At 41.2% G+C, this 19,274-nt stretch overlaps 1 protein-coding gene across 1 annotated transcript; it reads right to left on the reverse strand.

Moving 5' to 3' along the window:
- Positions 1–302: 302 nt before the first annotated feature.
- LOC114551705 (E3 ubiquitin/ISG15 ligase TRIM25-like) lies at positions 303–9,718 on the reverse strand. The gene is made up of 4 exons (XM_028572670.1): positions 9,074–9,718; positions 4,877–4,970; positions 2,319–2,408; positions 303–394 (listed from the first exon to the last, which is right to left on the reverse strand). The coding sequence occupies exons 1-4, from the start codon at positions 9,671–9,673 to the stop codon at positions 303–305; spliced, it is 876 nt and encodes a 291-aa protein (XP_028428471.1). The 5' UTR covers positions 9,674–9,718.
- Positions 9,719–19,274: the final 9,556 nt, after the last annotated feature.

The following is a 19,274-nucleotide window of genomic DNA, read 5'->3' on the forward strand; positions in this document are numbered from 1 at the left end:
CTTGGGTAAATGTACTGAACTTGTATGTGAGTTCCTTTTTCACTGCTACTAAGATTGTATTTGTCTTTGGGAGAGCAAACCTCTGTGCTCCCTGCATGATGTAGCTTTTTACGGGTTTAGACATTTTCCATCCAGCCCCTCCCTTTTTTTGTCACCTAAAGTTCTCACCCCTCCTTGGGTTTTGTACGCTCTCTTTCTTCCCAGTGCATAATATCCTCCCTCTTTCTCCCCCCCTCACCTATGGGAAATGGGCAGTGTCCCTCGGTTTGCAGAAGCTGGCTGATCTCCTCGTCCCACCCTCCTCAGCCCTCCAGGTCTTTCTCCAGCACCTCTAGGTCTCGCTCCAGCCCTCCCAACCACCGCTCGGCTCCCTTGCCTCCAGCCTTGCTCGGCCCTGAACAGCACACAAGTACAGCATGGATGCAATCAAACCGTTTGTTGCTAATCTTTTTTGCCTGTGTGTGTCTTGTTTAAGCGTGAAGTTCTGCTAAGCTCTTTTTGTTTCTTTGCATTTAAAGCTTTAGTGCATAACTTTTGATATTAAAAAGGTCCGATGGCATGACAATTTACTTTAGAGTTTCTTTTGGCATTAATATGCATTCCCCCAGCCTGCTCATGGTCACCCAGTGGCTAGAAATGGTGATAGTGTAAACCGAGCCCCTGGGTATCTGCCTTGAGAAAAAATGAAAGCTCACGGGGCCAACAGGGAATCTTCTCCTTAGAGGTCATAAGGAACAGGCCGGCCTCCCTTTCTCTGCTTTGCCACCAGAGAATTTGGCCCACCCATGAGAGAGAAAGAGACATCATGGCTTTCAACGAAAGCAAAGTGGCAGTTGGTCCATGCCACACCCCCACCCTCCACCCCGCCCCCCCTCTCTCCTCCTCAATAGCAACAGACACAGAAATGGCACATCCTAAGGAAAGCTCATTGTGGGACTGGCTCTAGTGGCTGTAATTCTACACACAGTGCGCTCATGGAAGTTTGTATCATGTGGACGCCAACCCTTTTTGTTGTCATAACTTAGGGAATTCCTCGGGGGGGCGGACGAAGCTTCATTACTATAGTTTTAAAAAGACAGGGGACTACAGATACATTTTTTTTTTTGCTAATTCTGGCATTTTTAACCCATGTAAAACCATGTGCTTTTTCATTTGCAAGGTCACCTTCTTGAATCAACTGAATTGATTTGAAGGGCACTGGACAGAACTGAGCAACTCCAGTCATTTTAACAAACATATCAGAATTATTATTTTGTAAAGCATTGTAGTACTATTAACTACAGTTCCCATTAACCTCATCAGAGCTGTTTAAATGTATTACTTGTGCTACATTTACAGCTTCTGCTACAATTACAACAGGAACCATTGCTTCTAAAGAGGCCGTTTACACGGCAACGTTTTTCAACATAAACGCGAAAAGATGTTTTCGTTCTAGCGGTTCCTTTACACATCACTGGCATTTGGGGGCTGCAAATGGAAACTTTTGAAACCGTGGGTTCCAGAGTGAAATCTTTTGAATCGTGACCCCAGCATCGCCAACGAAAACTAACAAACTGGTGTCTGTGAGCCAGACCCGAAACGGGCGCCTCTCATTCCCACATAGCCCTCGTGACCATAGTAAAACTCCCAGGTGGACCTCAGCAGTCCATTCAAAACAATGCAGTCTAAACACTGAAGCTTTTAAAAACGAGACTGTTGTCATCTAAACGTAGCCTAAAGGCTACTTTAGCTACTCTTCTGAGTAGTGCTGCTACTACTAGTTGCCAGGAGAATCCCCTGCCATTATAACTACCACTCTAGTCTTGCATGGCCAGACCTTCCTCCACAGTGCTGCAAAGGAGGGTCTGGCTAGTCTACACAGCATTCTGGGATGGGAGAAAAATGTGCTCTGGTTTCATTGGCATTTCTTTAAACCAATCACAATCGTCTTGGGGGGCTAAGCACAGGACGGGAGCAACGACTCTTCAAAAATAGCCTCGAAGGAACTTGTTTTGGTGGAACGTGTGTCAACGTTCAAGGTTGTTTTTAGTAGTGCGAGAGAAAACTCAGATTGGACAGATAGTCTAGCTAGCTGTCTGGATTTACTCCTGCAGAGATCTGAGGAGCAGTTAACCATAGTCCTCAGGAAATCCACCAGAGTTTAAAATGCCAACACAAAGCGGAAAGTGACGGACATCCGGTTGAAAATTAGGACATCCGGTATGAATTTGGGGCGGCACCTGAACTATCCTGGACATTAAACGTCGTTGATATAGACTACTACCACTCCAACTGCTACATCTATTGGTATCATTACCAACCGGTACTTTAGCCCCTACTCCTCACCTCTGCCCTTGGTTTTCTCAGGCGGAGTGCCATGTCTGCAAACAGAGCATCACTGTCATCCAAAACAGCCACGACACTGACAACTGAAACACAAACACACAAACAAGTTGTCAGAGTAAAACAGTAAATACTTAAAGACACCATGAAGCACAGAATTCCAATCTCATCTGCAAAAGTACTGCCAAAGAAAAGCTCTGACCAATAAAGCACAGGTGAATCCACTGATACTTCTCAGCTATATGTCATCAATAATATCTCATAGTTTTTACAGTTTAGAAAAGGCGTGTTAAAAACCCGTTTCAACCAACAGGAATCTTATTAGATTGAGTAAAGTTGTCATTTCATTTTAACACGGGAATTTGTGTTTTGTCTCCTATCTTCTGTGTTTTACAACTTCCAACCAACTTTACATGAACTAAGAAAAGCTGACCCGCTTTGATATGTGACAATACTTATTTTTAGAAAATCCAATGGCTTTTGGTATAAAATATGGTTTATTTATCCTAAGACGCAGGAGGATTTAATCAGCCCAAAAAGCTATACAATGCAGAATCTCTATTCAGTTTCAGACAGCTACAATGTTTTTGTACATAGTTTTGAACAATAGTTAAATGAGCAAAAACAAAAAAAATTACTAAAAGTTTTCTGAGATTTTAAGCCATCCAACAATAATTTTTCACCAATCTTTGGTGCTATTGTTCTTTATTAATTGTCCCACTAAATATATATCGAGGGCCTGAAGTGTCTGCCAAAATTCTATTTCTAGCAGGCCTAAACACTTTCATATAAGACATTAAGACCACTGGTCCCCAAATTTTCACACCAAGGACCTCCTTACTAAAACAGTAGCAGTAGACAAAATAACAAACCAACATCTGATAAAAAGCCAATTTCTGACTGATGTTTTAGTGAGCTAATACAGTGGTTTTGGTGAGCAGTTAGAGCAGCCACTTGAAAGCAGGGGATGGATGGAAATGAGACTCGGGGAAGGGAGAAGAAAAAGGCTCTTCCTGGAAGACTAAAAGAGTTGTTTAGAAACTGGAACTTAAATAAGCTTTGCAGTGAAACCACACAACAGCTCCTGTGGCTGTGTGTGTGAGAGAGTGTGTGTGTGTGTGTGTGTGTGTGTGTGTGTGTGTGTGTGTGTGTGTGTGTGTGTGAGTGAGTGAGTGAGTGAGTGAGCCCGATGTTTTGCCCGGGCAGTTGTGAAAATGTCAAGCCAAATCTATTTATATAACCCTTTATCTTATGTGCTTTACATGGCACATGCCATACAGTACTGCATTGTATGATAAGGCTGCATGACCGGCATTAATTACTTTGCTTAATGTTAAGATCACAATCATTAATCACAATTTTATTAATCCATCCTTGAGAAAATACTCATTGCAGTGGGAGAGAAAACAGTTGCAAACTATACTTAATCAACCTATAATTTAGAATAAGTAATAATAAATGATAATCGCCTGATCTCGATAATTTGAAGTGAGCGTCAACGCCGACTAAAATGACAGCCCTCAACGTGCACAGACCATACCAACACTTTAAGAGTGAAGGTCAGATTATGGTTGTGCATAGAATCGACGGCGCATCCCCGCAGACCCCTCTGCGTCAACGCCGGGACCCTACGCCCGTAGCTCACGCACACCTCTCAAAAAATGTAACCACATGTCGACAGAGGGTTAACTTTTTCCTGCTACACATTTCCAACCGTGGTCGAAAGCACAAGGGAGAAACTTGTTCCTCCCACTAGTAGGGTTGACATCGAGAACCGATTCCTAATCGGAAACGTTTCAAAAATTACAATTACATCGGAATCGCTTTATTGGAATCGTTTGGAGGATTTGGTTTCATATCCGATCATCACTTTCCCAACTTAACATGCGCAAGTTTTGGTTTCCGTAGTGGCCAGCTGCTTGTTGTGTTGCAGCCATGGAGCACAGTAAGCGCTGTGCTCTAGTGTGGCTTTTATTTTACGTTGAAAAGCTGTAAAACTGCAAACCACCGCTGAATCAAAATAAAACTTTTTTGTCTTATTTGTGAAAATAGGCATGTGTCCTGTTTCAACTCCACCCTCAAAGAATCGGAATTGAGAAGAACCGAATCAGAAGGAAGAATCGAATTAGAATCGTTATCCAAATCCAAATGATGCCCCACCATACTCACTAGGACTCTAAAGTCGGTACTGCCCAAAGCTAAACGCTGTCACTCTCTCACTTCTCCCTCGCCCAACACACACACACACACACACACACACACACACACACACACACACACACACACACACACACACACACACACACACACACACACACCTTACGAGGCTACAGCTTAAAGTTTCACGGAGCCTCCGCAGAAATGTAAAACAGGCTTAAAGTTACTTGAAACCATGTGAGAAGCATGTTTACTGTGTCATGTTTTCTTCAGGAGGTAAGGTGTTGGATAAGAACGGTATGTTCCAGGTACATTTCCATGTTCTAACACTTGGGACTCTCAACTTTATTGTGAATAATAAATGTTAGTTCTTGAAGGTTGTGAGCGCCTGTGTCACCTTGAGGGACTCCAGGCTTTGTTGAAACTCCTCCAACTTTCTCTCCACTCAGTGTCCTTTCTTGAATCGTCCTCTGAGATCCCTGGAGCTGGAGCTGACACACACAAAGACAGTCAATAGACAACATTCAGGTATTTGTGAGGAGCATCTCTACTACGTTCTCGTATAATTAGTTAATTTGTATAATTAGTTTGTCCATTAGGTGAAAGCTGTGGTGATTTTGTTATGCACTGTAGAGGTTTTATCTATTAAGTTTTGTCATGGTTTATATGTACAGAGTTGTTAAAAAATACTGGAAGCACAAACAAGAATGTTTAAAGTTGAACTTAACAGTTTAGTACAGTACGCCATGCTTGGAATATAGGCTCCCACTGGATTTTCATGTGAAAATTGATTTTTTTTTTGCACATTTTGCTGGTATAGAGTCTAAAGAACAAGATGTTTTTTTATCTTCAAATTTTCACGATCCATCTTTAGTGTTTTTATCTGTACGTTTTAAAATAAGCGATTATATCTAGTCCGAAAAGTGATTTTCACATTTTCTTCTAATTTTTCAACAATTAATTCCACTTTTGCACACAAAACCCCAGTTAATGTAGAAAGGTTGTTTGTTCTAAAACAATATCCATAGTTTTCAAACTCTGAGTGTCTGAAAAGTGCAAAAACACCTCCTCCCTAGTTGCCTATGTCAAAAACTTTGACAAGCTTTCCTTGACCGGCCATGTCATTCTATTGTCTACCTTAAGAGAAATATGTCTTGAAATAACCTATAAGAGTACAGTCATCTCACATGTAACAGAGCTACACAGCACACACTGAAGAGCACACACAGTAAGTTGGGTAGGACTGTTTTGCTAGCTCATTTCATGATGCTAGCTTGAAGAGAACATGGAACCTGCTTCATTTGTGACAAAGAGTTGAAGTGTTCTGACAATAATTCAAAGTTCACATCTTGTCCAAACTCTGAGAATACCGTCAGAAATATATTATCCCATGCTAAAAAGAGAAGCTCTCGCTGGTGACCACCGTGTGTTAGCTTCTGCAACAAGGAACGGAGCTCCTGTGCAGGTTTCCGTTAGTATTGCTGTAGAAGCTTGGTCAACAAAACTAACTTGCTGAGACTTAAAGACACATATCTGAAATCAGATAATACCAGGCCACCCTCTGCTTCTTCTTAGGTCGAGGCTGATGCTGGACCATCAAGAACAAAGAGAAAAAAGCAGATTATATGACAAAAACAAAATGTGTTTTTTTTGCCAGAGTGACCATGAAAGCCATCAACTCCACAATGTTCCGACTGCATCCATGGGTGGTAGAATCATACGCATCCTGGGAAATTCAAACAACCCCATCTACAACGTAATCAGAGCTACATTTGTAGACAACTTAGATGTTCAAGCACATGACACAAACTAATATGAGCTGTCAGCTTACCCCTGGTCCCTATTTACATCGGATGGCTTACTCTATATTCCAACAGACCAATCAGAACTGTTGAAAGCAACACAGAGGTTGCATAAAGAAGATGCCTCAGTACCAACAGACTTTTCGGTCATTGTCATAGATGGTACGGTTGAATTGCAGGCCTTAAGAAAAGACACTCATTCAAACAATTGTGCAAAGTTGGCAGATCAGTTCCTATCACTTATCTGCAATAGAGGAAAAGGTTCACATGAACTGTGGGTCTTGTTTGACTGTTACCTTGATAAGTCATTGAAAGATCAGACACGAGCTAAACGCACCAAAGGCTCTGAACCATTTCTCTTCTAAATCTCAGATGCCATGGATGTCCAAACATAACCATGAAGCAGCTCCCTCTCTTAAAGAAATGAAGAACAAACTTACTCTGTATCTTCAAGGGAAGTTGCTACAAACCTTTGCATCAAGTGGTCAATTGCTTGTTTGTGCAGCTGGCACAGAGGTAATGTCAATTTGGCAGATGCAATCCCCATTGGAAATGCAAGAACATGACCATGAAGAGGCAGATACATTGATGTGCCTTTATGCTGCCTCATCACACCCTGGTTGCACAATTCATGTGCACTTGGTGGACACTGACGTTTATGTGCTGCTTGTCTTCATCTACAGTATTCTTCAACCATGTCAGTTGCTTTTGCACGCCCGGAGGGGAAAGAACACAGCCCTGAGGGGATCCGGTGCTGATGGTCTGTGAGTTGGAGACGTGTTTCCCCAGCTTGACATGCATGAAAGACCTCAGGTGGGAGCTATTTCGAAAAGGAAAAGAGGGGGAAAAGCTTCCACCTTCACCAGCTGCCTTTCTTCCTCATGTATCCCGGACAGACTATTTGACCCATGTATGGAAGTCCTGCACTAAAGCAAAGCTCAAGCTGCCTTCTCCTGTAGATCATGGGTGGCACTTGGAGGGACATTCGTTTGTGCCAGTTTATTGTTTAAATGACCCAGCACCTCAAGAGCTTCTGGCTTTTGTAAAAGTGTGGCTGCCTAAAGATCAAGTGTGAAATCCTGTACTGAAATGGACTGCCATGCACACCAGCGTGCACTTGTGTAGACTGTGAAAACCAGGAGGAGGTCAAAAATGACAGGAGTGATGTTGATGAAAGTGAGGAAGATGAGTGAGAATCCAGAAAAAGTTCTGAAGGCAAACCTGAACCTGACTACATCCAATGTTAACTATCCAATGTTCAGATGTCTGTAATTGAAATGTATGCAAATTAGTGCATAATTAATGAGATACTGTTAAATTACATCCATAAACATATATTTTTCAGAAAACTTATAATGCAAAAAATATTGTCTCAACATAAATAATCAACTAGTGAAGTTTCATATGAATATCAAGGAGTTAAATTTTTACCCTATTCACCGGTTCTATGTTACCTATGGAGGACAGTTTTAGGCTGCATATGCTAATTAGCAGGTTTACAACTAAGAAAATCAGCTAAGTAAATATGATATTCATAATCAGCATCCAAAAATTAGGCAAAATACCCTCTTTACCAGCATTTTCTCACATTTGACACCCGAGTGATAGTAGTCCCAGTCTTAATTATGCATTATATAAATGATGATGTCATCTAAGTGTGAAAATGGATCGTGAAAATTTGAAGACAAAAAAATAATAAATCTTGTTCCTTAGACTCTATACTAGCAAAATATGCACAAAAAATCAATTTTCACAAGAAAATCCAGGGATTACACAAGACATCATACTAGTTGTAGATTTAGTCTGAAGCGTGGCAAAAGGTGCTGCAAGTCATCAAAAAAAAACAGATGCTACTATACAAACACAATTTTGAACGGTTTCAATTATTGTTTGTTATGGGGTTTATTTAATCTACGACCATTATTTATTAATTTTGCCGTCGTTTGATTGGATTTTGATTTTTGTCTACTAGTGACCACTAACAGTGTGCAATGCACTTTTACACAATGTATTCGCCACTTATGAGACATCAAGGTCTCTCCGTCTTCTGGCACACCCGTCGGTGTGCAAAACACACCTCCTCCAGTACGCTTTCATCCATCCATACGACAATGGCAAAGTTTGGACCATTAAATCCACACTGCCCATGCGCTACATGTAAACTATAGGGCTTGTAAACAAAAGTCAAGTTGACTTAGTTTAGCATGACTGCATTTTGCCATCAAATTTGTTTGATCAACATTCAATATTCTAACACTTTCTATTTCGAGGTAATGTCTGGGAGATCTTTTTTGGAAGAGGACAGAGAACTGTTTGTTGGTTGTCAGTTAATGACAGAAATGTGATTTGACATGATGGCTTATTGTTTCGAATTCAATTAGATTAAAGTCCTTTATTGGCCGTGTCAGTTTCTTAAAGCAATTTAGTTTGGGTTGACTTGACTCAAATGGATCAACACAGTAAGTAATACACAACATCAGGTTTGTTAACACATATCTGTATGGGTTCCACAGAGAAAGAATGTGACAATCTCTGGTCTTAAGTGTTTTATTCTAGTATCTGGTGATCCTTTAATAGCTGTAAATGTTATTGTCAGAGATTTTGCCACTTGAGAATTTGGAAAACTCCTGGATCAAATTCATCTGTGCATCCCTGGCATTAATAATACACATAATTTGAAGATCAGATTATGGAGCCCTCCTCTAGTAGAGAGACTTTGAAAACTGATAGTGTAAAGTCTGAGAAAACCAAAATATGTAATCTATTATGAAACCTCAAGTGTGTCTCTGTACCTGTCTCCTGGCTCTCTGGGCGTCCACACTGTGCACTTCCTCCTGGTCCGCCTCGCACAGCAGACAGTCCCCGCTCCACTCCACCGGGGCCTCCGCCTCAGAGCCGCTCCCCGCGGGCTCCAGACCCAGGCGGTGCTGGGCGCACATCCGCTCCGCCAAGCACTCCACCGCGGCCACCAGCTTGTGCCGCCGCAGCGTGCCGACCTCCCGGTGCGGCAGAACGTGGAGCTCGCAGAAAGACGCCAGGCAAACCAGACACGACTTAGCCGCCCTCAGCTTGCTCTCCGCCGGGCAAAAGTCGCACGGTACTTCCCCGACTCCCTCCAGGTAAAGCTCCGGCTCTGGAACCATCTCACTCAGCTTGAGTTTGTCGACGACTTCGGCTAGCACCGTGTTCCTCCGGAGCACCGGCCGAGGGCTGAACGTCTCCCGGCACTGCGGGCAGCTGAACTGGCCCGAATCCGCCTGGTCCCAGTAGTTGTTGATGCACGACATGCAGTAGGTGTGTCCGCATGGGGTGGACACTGGGTTCTTCAGGAGGTCCAGGCAGACGGGACACCTGAACTGGCTCTCCGCCACCGAGATATTTGCCTGGGCCATGTCTGGTGGCGTCTCCTCTCACCTCGGGTGGCTTCTGAGCCGCCTGTTGACTCCCGCTCGCGTTGAAGCTTTTTCCCGGCTGCAAAATTACGAATCCCACTATGGCCACGCCAAGACCCGCCCTTCAATAGCGTTCACACACTACTATTGGCCAGGCGTCCATGCTTACGTGTACAGGTCCTATCCCCTGACCAATCCCCTAACCCTAACCTTAACCACTGAGGTGAAATGCCTAAACCCAACCAATCAATCAACGATACCATGGGAACGATACAGCCATGGATATGGAATACAGCCCAAACGTCTCTGGCACTTCCGCAATGGCATCCAGCCTGTTATTGTGGTAATTCCAATGGGTAATTCGGCCCTCGGTTATATCTGACAGACAGGATCGGCTTTAAAGGACCAGTTCCCCCAAATTTCAAAGAAACACATTTTCTCACAAATGATTTGTTCAGTGTTTCCATTTCTGCCTCCACCCCCAGTTCAGTGGTGGTGAATGGAATTTTATTTATCACATTTTGAAGTGTTAACAGGAATATATGCCATATTTAGCCCTTTGTTATGAACTTTATAGGCATTTTTTTTACTTGATAAACTCTGCATATTGACAAACATAATAGAAAAGGTAATATTTTTAAAACTGTGAACTTAGAATTTGATTTCAACCCGTTCTTATTTTAATGAATTTTTATTCAATGTATGTTAAATATTTTTTTTTTTTAATATTTAGCTTATTTATTCTTTGTTTTATTTTATATACATTGTGGGATTTTGTGTAACTGTTTTGATTTCTAATTGTTGTCTCCTTTGGCTGATGATGAGTAGGCTACATTGATGCTAATGTCACCATTTGTGATATGCTGTGGTGGAAAAATTGTTCAGACACTTTACATAAGTACATGTTCTAATACCACACTGTGAAAAATGATCCACACCAAAGTGCAGTTAAAGTTTCAGCGCATCAAGAAAAGTTTCCCCAAGGGGACAATAAAGTATAATTGAATGTAATTGAATGGATGAATATCAGCAGGAGATTTACAGTTTTAGCAACATGGAAGGGGGACAATACACTTTTTATGACGCATGTCTTCAAAATTGCTAACATGAGAATCAGAATTAGATCTATTGCCAAAGTAAGTTTGCACTTGCATGGAATTTGCCTTGGTGTGTTTGGTGCATACAATAAGCATATTAGAAATGGAACAATAAACAATAAGGAGAGACATATTTAATGAATACATCTAAGAGTTCTTTTTCATACATGGTTTGAATGTGTTGTTGCATATGATGCACTTATGTGGAGAGAAGTTGTTTATAGAAAGTTGAAAGCAGCAGGGTGATACTGTAAAACTGCATACAGTTTGAGAATATGCGACGCCCTCTGCTGACCATTTCCCATAGCACACATCACTTCTCTTTGCCATAAAGAATAAAGTGAAACCTCCAGTGTTTTTCAAATGATTGTGTGCATTAGTTCTTGTAACCCCTTTTGGGCCATATTCAATCATATCCAAACAACAACAGGTGCTCATGGTAATACATTTCTGCCTTTTATTATGTATCTTTGATTATTCTGAACCACCTCATGTGAATGCTGTAAGTGAATAATAGCTGTGGTGATTTTGCTGCCATATGTGCACATTTTATTTACAGCTGGATTCAAACTAGACATCTGGATGGGATATATCAAACAGGAATGCCATGACCACTAATTCAGTGACAGTTGTATAGATCAGTGGTTTTCAACCTTTTTGAGCCACGGCACAGTTTTTACATTAAAAAATCCCACGGCACACCACCAACCAAAAAATGACACATTATAGCATAATAATCAGAATCTGCATTTTTCTTTTTTAAAATGTATCCATCGCTTTTGCAGGCTTACATCGATGATCTCAGCCCTACTGCTTACATCCTGTCACTGCGGATGTGCGAAAAAGATGGCAGCAGGGCTCCAGACTAACTTTTTTTTCATTAGGAGCATAGTGGCTCCCAAATGAAAATTTTAGGGCACAACCAAAAGGTGCTGTAGAAATAAAGTTGCCTTGCCTTACAACCTCAGCCTATCAGTCAGTCACCAGGGCACAGAAACCACTGCTGTGCCTGCTCGGGTCCGAGGAAGTGTAACGTCAACAGCACCGCGAACGCTTTCGGCTCGCCATTAATATCATATTACAGCAAACGCTGTCTGCTTGAAGTTATGAAAAACTGTAACCACACTTGAAACCACTTTATCGGCATTTCCGTGACTCACTGTGACTTCCACAAAACTGCAGAGCCGACGTAGTTTGCATCGTCTGCAGCTCTGCGTGTGTGCGAGTGTGTGCGTGTGTGTCAGAGCTCTGCTATCTGTCAATTTTCAGAGAGGTCAGATAAGCTCTCAGGTACCGAAATGTCAACGTTTAACGTGAAAAAAAGGGGGCAAATTTACTGGTCGCACATGTACGACTGGATGTAAAATTCAGTCGCACACTCTCAAATTTTGGTCGCAAAATGACTGCCCTGCTGGCAGTAATTCTATTGTCTTTAATCAACAAGGTCATTATTGCGCTATACTGCCACCTACTGACACAGAATAGTATTTAATTTCTCTGCCAGTCAAATTGAAGCACAGATGCGCAACAATGGAAAATTATTAGCAGTAACTCAATAAAAGATTTGTTGGACCAATTAAGTAAAATCGGATAATTTCTCACAATGGTTGATAATCACTGGTATAGATAATAGATGGTTTCACCTGATGAAAGATTTCATCAAGTGTCAATATTTACTTACTAAGATTCCTGCGATATTACAACGTGAAACATTTTTAGATTGGGTTCCAACTACAAAATAATTGCTTACTTTTTTTTTTAAGGGCTCTTGGTCGTTAAAACAAAAGGAGAATATGCCAAATTTTGAATTGTTACTTATGAATATTATGTGAGTTATATGTTGTCTGCTGTCATCTCTGATGTTTCTGTCATTCTGTGCCGGCTCCGTGAATTGAATTTCAGCAACAGTTGAGCCAGAGATTGAAAGTAAACCCTACTGTTGTCCTTGGGTCAAATTGGGTTTCATAGTTTTCATATGTATTAGAAATTTGGGTTCCTTTCAACCTAATTTCCACAAAATAACATGGATGGTTCCATACAATGCTCTGCGCAAGTTAAATAAAGGATCAGTTCACTACTTTCATTGAATTTGGGGTGTTTTATTCAATGATAGCATTTAAAAAAATAAAAATTGCTTTTTAAAAACGCACCCTGACTAAAACTACATACCTTCCTCTGATCTTAAGTATTAGTCAAAATAGTTCACAATTTCAGCTTTTTAACTCAAACATTAGGTATCATTTCATATAAATTAAGTTTATTAACCATTAGTTCCGGAAAAAAAGTGTAAAACTAATAAGTTGGTGTTAGTGGTGAAAAAGAAGCACAGAAAAGTGTTAATTTTGGACCCTGGAGGACAACAAGTTGAAGGGTTAAGAGGGGGGCATTCAGGTGCTACAGTAAGCTTTGTTCTGTGCCAACACACACACACACACACACACACACACACACACACACACTTTACCTCTGGTGGGTTTAGTTTGTCAGTGGGAGCCAGGATTAGTGCTCCATGTCACCTTAAATGCACCAATACTTTTACAAAATGATTTGTAGGATGCAAAACGAAGCGAGTAATAACACTACAAATAGGATCCCTGGAATTGTTGAAATGACCTGCATCACACTTACAGTAAATATTAAAATGTTATTGAAATAATGATCATCAAAAGACATATTTTTTCATGTAAATTTTGTCCAGTTTTAATGTAGAAGTCAAATCAGTGCTTACTGGGGCTGTGGGCCAGGGACTTATTTCCATCCTGGTTTTAAAAGTTTATGTTTTGTTTGGCTGACGTGAAAATGCAGTAAAATATCCTACAGGCCTTGATCGTATGTCTTCCTCACTTGTGTATCTGTAAATGTCTCTCCAATCCCAGTTCTTGAGTGCAGTCCAAGTCTCTGTCTGACTCAGAGCTTAGAGCAGGCGGACAGACAAAGCCCTGAAAGGGGGTCTGGTCCCTTGACTCCCCTGGCCCCTTTTGTTCAAAGTGGGGATCTGATGTACTCACTGTTTTAGAAAGAGCCCTTTTCAGCTAGGCCGTAAGGCGATCCTGGGCCTTTCCTAGCTAGGGTGTGCCTCGGGCGTCTCTGGTTTACCCAAGGGGAACAAGGATGGGTGGGGTGGAGTGGGCTGGTCCTCCCTGGGCCAGGTAGTAGTGGTGAGGGGTGGAGAAGAGGAAAGCAGCTGGTCAGTGGAAGAGGGAGAGAGAGAGAGAGACCTAGAGAAAGGGAGGGATAGAGGGATGCATGTAAGGCGAGAACGCTGAGAAAGGACAAATAAACAAAGGTGGCGATGAGGGTCTGAGGTGAATTAATTGTATCAAGCTCTTTCTCTCTTTGGTGGCAGTCTCCAGAGACAGCAGCACAGAGAACAGCAGACAATGGACACACTATTAGACTATAGACCAGCTTAGAGAGACCTGCAGCTCTTAAAGAGGCAACTTGCTGGGTAACATGTACATTTAATGGGTCCTCTCTGAAACATTTACATACAATGTTTCTTCAGTTCTACACTGAATAAATGTAGATGAAATGACACGGTGTCTGTATGTTCCCACGGCTGATATCATTTCACTTAATCGCAAAGATTTGTTTTAAGCTCTCTCCAACATCAACACTTAACATTGGATTAGATTAGATTTATAGATATGCAGACGTTCAACGGTCAGACAGGGAGAGATAGCAGCTGCAGCACAAGCAAACCAGAATGCAGTGGAGTAATGCAGCATGCGTCTTTGCAGATCTGCGGTTAGTTGCATGCAGTGGTGTAGTCTAATGCAGGGGTCTTCAACGTTTTTTAAGCCAAGGACCCTTAACTGAAACAGAGACGGATCAGGGACCCCCTACTACATATATTGTATAGAATTAAGTTGTATATTAATCTGGGCCTACAATAAATTTTAGGGCAGCCTTAAGCCTTTATAGATACCTTTTTTTTTTTTTTTGCATAGAATACTAAGCTATTCAAGCTATTCAAATAGCCTAATAATTGTTGCCATGATTTTATGAATTCTTTTATAAATCATGATGTGGAACAGTTAATCCTTTGGGATGAACTATATCTGTGCTACCTTAGTGACTACCTTACCTATATGGGCCAGTAAGCCTATCACCAGTGTGGATTTATATTAAGACTTTTTAATCTTTTTTAAATGTTCAAAACGAATAATTTGGAGGCCCCTGCAGTGACTCTGATGGGCCTCTAGGGGTCCCAGACCCCTGTTGAAGATCCCTGGTCTAATGTGTATTGTAGTGGGTATACTGTACTGTATATGTATGGGCCAGAATGGGACTTTGGGGGAGAGGGGGGTTGGGTCTGGGTGTCCTCCCCAGGAAATTTTGAGTGTCAAAGACTTGATTTCCTGCATTTATACACTTGTATGCACCAATTCAAAGCTGAAATACATTTGTTTAGCCTATGCAAAAAAAAAAAAAACACATGACAATTTAAAATATGTCAAAAATATAATGGAAAGTATGTTGTTGTGTGTCATTGCGCATTTTTAAGTGGGTATATGGAAATCCTGGAGCTTTCTTAGTGAGTATACTGCGTATGCCTGCGTATCACGTAGACTACACCACTGCCTTCTTTGACACATTGGTACTAAAGGCCCCAGCATCATAGATCTGTCTTTACTCACTTTTCCTCAACTGGAAAACCTATGCTTTGTCTTCTCTCCATCTACACAAATCATACAACAAGACTAGAGAGTCTGCAGCCACACTAGCAATCCCAGGCCCGTAGCCAGCCTAGTGGAAGGGGGGGGTTCTTTTTTTTTTTTTTTTTTTTTTTAAAGTGGACTTAGCAGTTTCCCCCCTCATTTTGTATTTAACTATGAGGTTCAAATACTTCATTTTTGGTGACTTTTTATGCAATAATTTGTGCACAAGTCGCATGCCAATGCTTTTAACAAGATTAGGGCCTCAGTTTGGTTTAGATCATTTTTATTTGGGGGGATTCTAATTATTGGGATTCTAATTAACAAAAACACTTGTTTATTACAACAACAAAAAAAGTAGTTCACAAAAAAATAACTTAGATTATGTGAGGCTGTATTTACTTAGGCCCAGCGGTGCTTTAAGATAAATGCTAATGCCAGCTGTTAAAGGTGCAGTAGGTAAGACTTATAAAACTAACTTTCTGTCATATTTGCTGAAACTGACCCTATGTTCCAGAAGAACTACAGGAAGTAGGTCATTAAAAAAAATCCGGCTCCTCTGGCACCACCTACAGCCTGTAGTGTGATTTGCAAAATTCCACCGATTCCTGTTCAGATGCACCAATCAGGGCCTGGGGAGGTGTGTCTAACTGTGTGTCAATCACTCATCATGCACACACATTAATTCTCCCTTGTGGGGGGAGGGGCTTAGGAGACCGTTTTGGGCTTTAGCAGAAAGTGGGGAGGGACTGAGAAGTTGTCGATGTTCAAATTTTTTGGCTAAGTCCTGGATCTTCACAATCCTACCTACGGCACCTTTAACAAGCTCACAATGTCAATGCTTGCATGCCGTCATGCTAAGAATATTAAAATCTGATCGGCAGATTTAAAAATGTACAGATAGCACTTTCATGCTGCACAGAGTATGCACCTATTTCATTTTGGAAACTCCATGAGCTGTTTGACATTTGAACACTAGATACTGACATTGAATTTGTTGGACTCATTCTTGATTCCCAGTGGATGAACCCTCTTTTTAAAGCAACACTAGAGAATTTTTCCCACTTCGGCCCCCCTACAGGTTGGAAGCGGAATTGTCCATTATATTACATTATGCAAGTTTGCTAGATCGGGTAGAGGATCTGTAGTTTGAATGAACTGGACAATGTAATGTAATGGACAATTCCGCTTCCAACCTGTAGGGGACCGGAGCGGGAAAAAAGTTCTCCAGTGTTGCTTTAATAGCCGCTTTCCGACCAAGTAGTTACAGGAGCGTAGTTATAGGAAAAGTCCACTTCTAAACAGATCTACTAACTACTCTCCCCCATTTGCATTCGTGACTGGCCAAGTGGCCATAGGGGACTATAGGAGGGTAAGGGAGTGATGCAAGCACGGCAATGGTCTTTATAGCGTTAAAATCAGAAAACAAATACACCAAAAAAGTATGAACTAAATACTAAATCTAATGTATATAGCATATTATTCATAATTTAAACAAGTCTCCCAAAGAGAAACAGGTAGCCTACCCCTCTCCTCCACCTGCTCTGCCTGCTGCGCTGTGTGTGTGTGTGTGTGTGTGTGTGTGTCCACGCCAGTGGAGTTTAACTCGAAAAGACAGTTCACCACAGGTTCCCGTTAATCTTATGATGGACATGTGTTGTGATATTTAAACAAATGAACCGTCAACGGTGAAATAACAACCTCTTATTATTTAGAGTGGTCTCAGAGACCTCCAGCTGACAGCGGGTCTCTGAGCAGGACTGTCCGAGCGACGAGCCAGCGGCCGGGGCGGGCGCCTGCTGGCTGTTGTCTCACTTAATGGCGCTTCTCAACTCCAAAAACTTTGAAGCAAATTGTCAATTCGGCATCAATTTTCGCAAGAATGCCTATATTCGAAATCTTAACAGTTAATTTCTCCCCTAAAACGCGTTGTCAGAAGGGAATTTAGTGATGAATAAGATGGCGAAAATTGTTAAAATTGTCCCGTTGTTGGTCTGTCTGTTCCCGGAAACCCGACCCTCGTTGACCTAGGTTACTATGCTGAGAAGGGAACAGCAAAAAAGACCCTGCCCGGAAGTAGGAGCTGAAAGAGTTACAGGAACTGTGGCCAGAGGAACTTAAAAATCCCCAAATTGGTCCAGTCGGAACACGAGAAAAAAAGGGGTTCTAGGAATTTTATGTTCTCTTAACTGCAAAAATCCCTCCGGTCGGAAAGCGGCTAATGACCACTCTGACTTTTGTTGGTCTGCCTAATCTGAAGCAGCCAGCCAAGCAAAGTTGCGAGGTTCAGTTTTACACTGACGATTTGATTTTACTCCCCACTTGCTCAAGGACACTTGCCAGTCCTAATCCCTCAGAAAGTAATTTTTCCTTTTACTTGTTGCATCTTTCTCATTAATCATGTTGTGTCATCTAAAAAAAGAGAAGGCTTTCTTTTAATGTGTCCTGACTTTTCTTTATCATTCATACTTTTAAAAGAATTCACAGCAACTCAGCTTCAAAAACTCACACAGGAGCATAAATAATGTAGATAATTTCTTTCACATCCAAAAATATACTCACGACCCTACATCAGCGTTAGAACTGTTCTCAAACCTTCGCCTGTAGTGCACCGTGGACGAGACTGGCCTTGTGGGTTTGGATCCTGACACACAGTTCCCTTTCAAAATAAGATGGCCATTTTTAGAAAAAAAAAAAAGAAAGAAAAAAAGCCTGTTTGCTGACATGATGCTTATTGCCAGTGAACCTACCATTAACATTATGAGTCATCCTTGGGCTTTTGCTTAAACAACAGCTAGGTTTTTGAAGATATTATCAGTGTAAAATATAAACAGATTCATTTCAGGAGGGTAAAACTTGAATGATCCCCAAAACAAAGAAGTGTACACTTGTGTTTTGGAATCAAACCCTCTATTTGCAAAAAAAAAAAAAAACTCATTTATTGAGCAGCTTTGCAGTGTTTCTGTGTACAGCGTTAACGGTAATTCTGGCGCTGAGGAGGAAGGAAGAAGGCGGAGTGTTTCGCTGCGGTTTGCTGTTTCTGGTTGAGTGAGTAGATGACACCAAGGCTCACTGGGGTGTGATAAGTTGTCTGGTGCATAGTTTGAGATGAATTCTCATTTGGTGAATTTTTGTCAGCTCTTCGTATATATATCAGTGGTTTCCAACCTGGGGATCAGGATCCCCGATAGAGGTTGCGAGAAAAGGTTTAACGAGATGATAACAATAACATTTTCAATTCTCTTAGAGAAGTTTTTTTCTGACTTTTCTCACATATACTGTACTAAAATACTTGGTTACACTTTTTACTTGAAGGTATCTACATAAGAGTGACTTGACAATATCATGAAGGTGTTATAAACATTAGAAACAAGTCATAAACTTTTATGACATAACGCTTCTGTCATTAAGTGTCATTCGGTTTTTGTCATGACAAGTAATGGTTATGGTTATGGTTATGGTTATGGTTAGGGTTAGGGTTCATGTGTCATGACTGTGTCATGTGTTCATGACAGTGTCATGTCACTCTTATGTAGATACCTTCAAGTAAAGTGTTACCAAATACTTTTCTCTTTTTGTGGTACTTTTGAGTTTCATCTCTTCAGGATTCTTAGAAAATATATAAAAAATAAATAAACAATTCAAAAGGGAGATATCACTCTTTGGTTAAACACAACTCATTGAAGCATGCAACCTCTGTAGTCATTGTGAGTATTGCTTGTGAAGCACAAGAGGTTGGCGCCAGTGCAATATGCTGCATTTAGGTGGTTTGAAATGTGTGCTGTGAGTCAGAAAAACAACAAATTCCTTCTTCAAATATAGCCTACTATTTACTCATATTTCCAT

This window comes from Perca flavescens, unplaced genomic scaffold, assembly GCF_004354835.1.
Source record: "Perca flavescens isolate YP-PL-M2 unplaced genomic scaffold, PFLA_1.0 EPR50_1.1_unplaced_scaf_38, whole genome shotgun sequence".
Classification (NCBI taxonomy): Eukaryota; Metazoa; Chordata; class Actinopteri; order Perciformes; family Percidae; genus Perca; species Perca flavescens.

Coding starts and splice junctions, on each gene's coding strand:
- LOC114551705 (XM_028572670.1), bottom strand. CDS start 9,673: ATGGCCCAGGCAAATATCTCGGTGGCGGAGAGCCAGTTCAGGTGTCCC. Junction 4,971..9,073: donor CCCAGAGAGCCAGGAGACAG/GTACAGAGACAC, acceptor TGTGTGTGTCAG/CTCCAGCTCCAGGGATCTCA. Junction 395..2,318: donor ACCAAGGGCAGAGGTGAGGA/GTAGGGGCTAAA, acceptor TGTGCTGTTCAG/GGCCGAGCAAGGCTGGAGGC.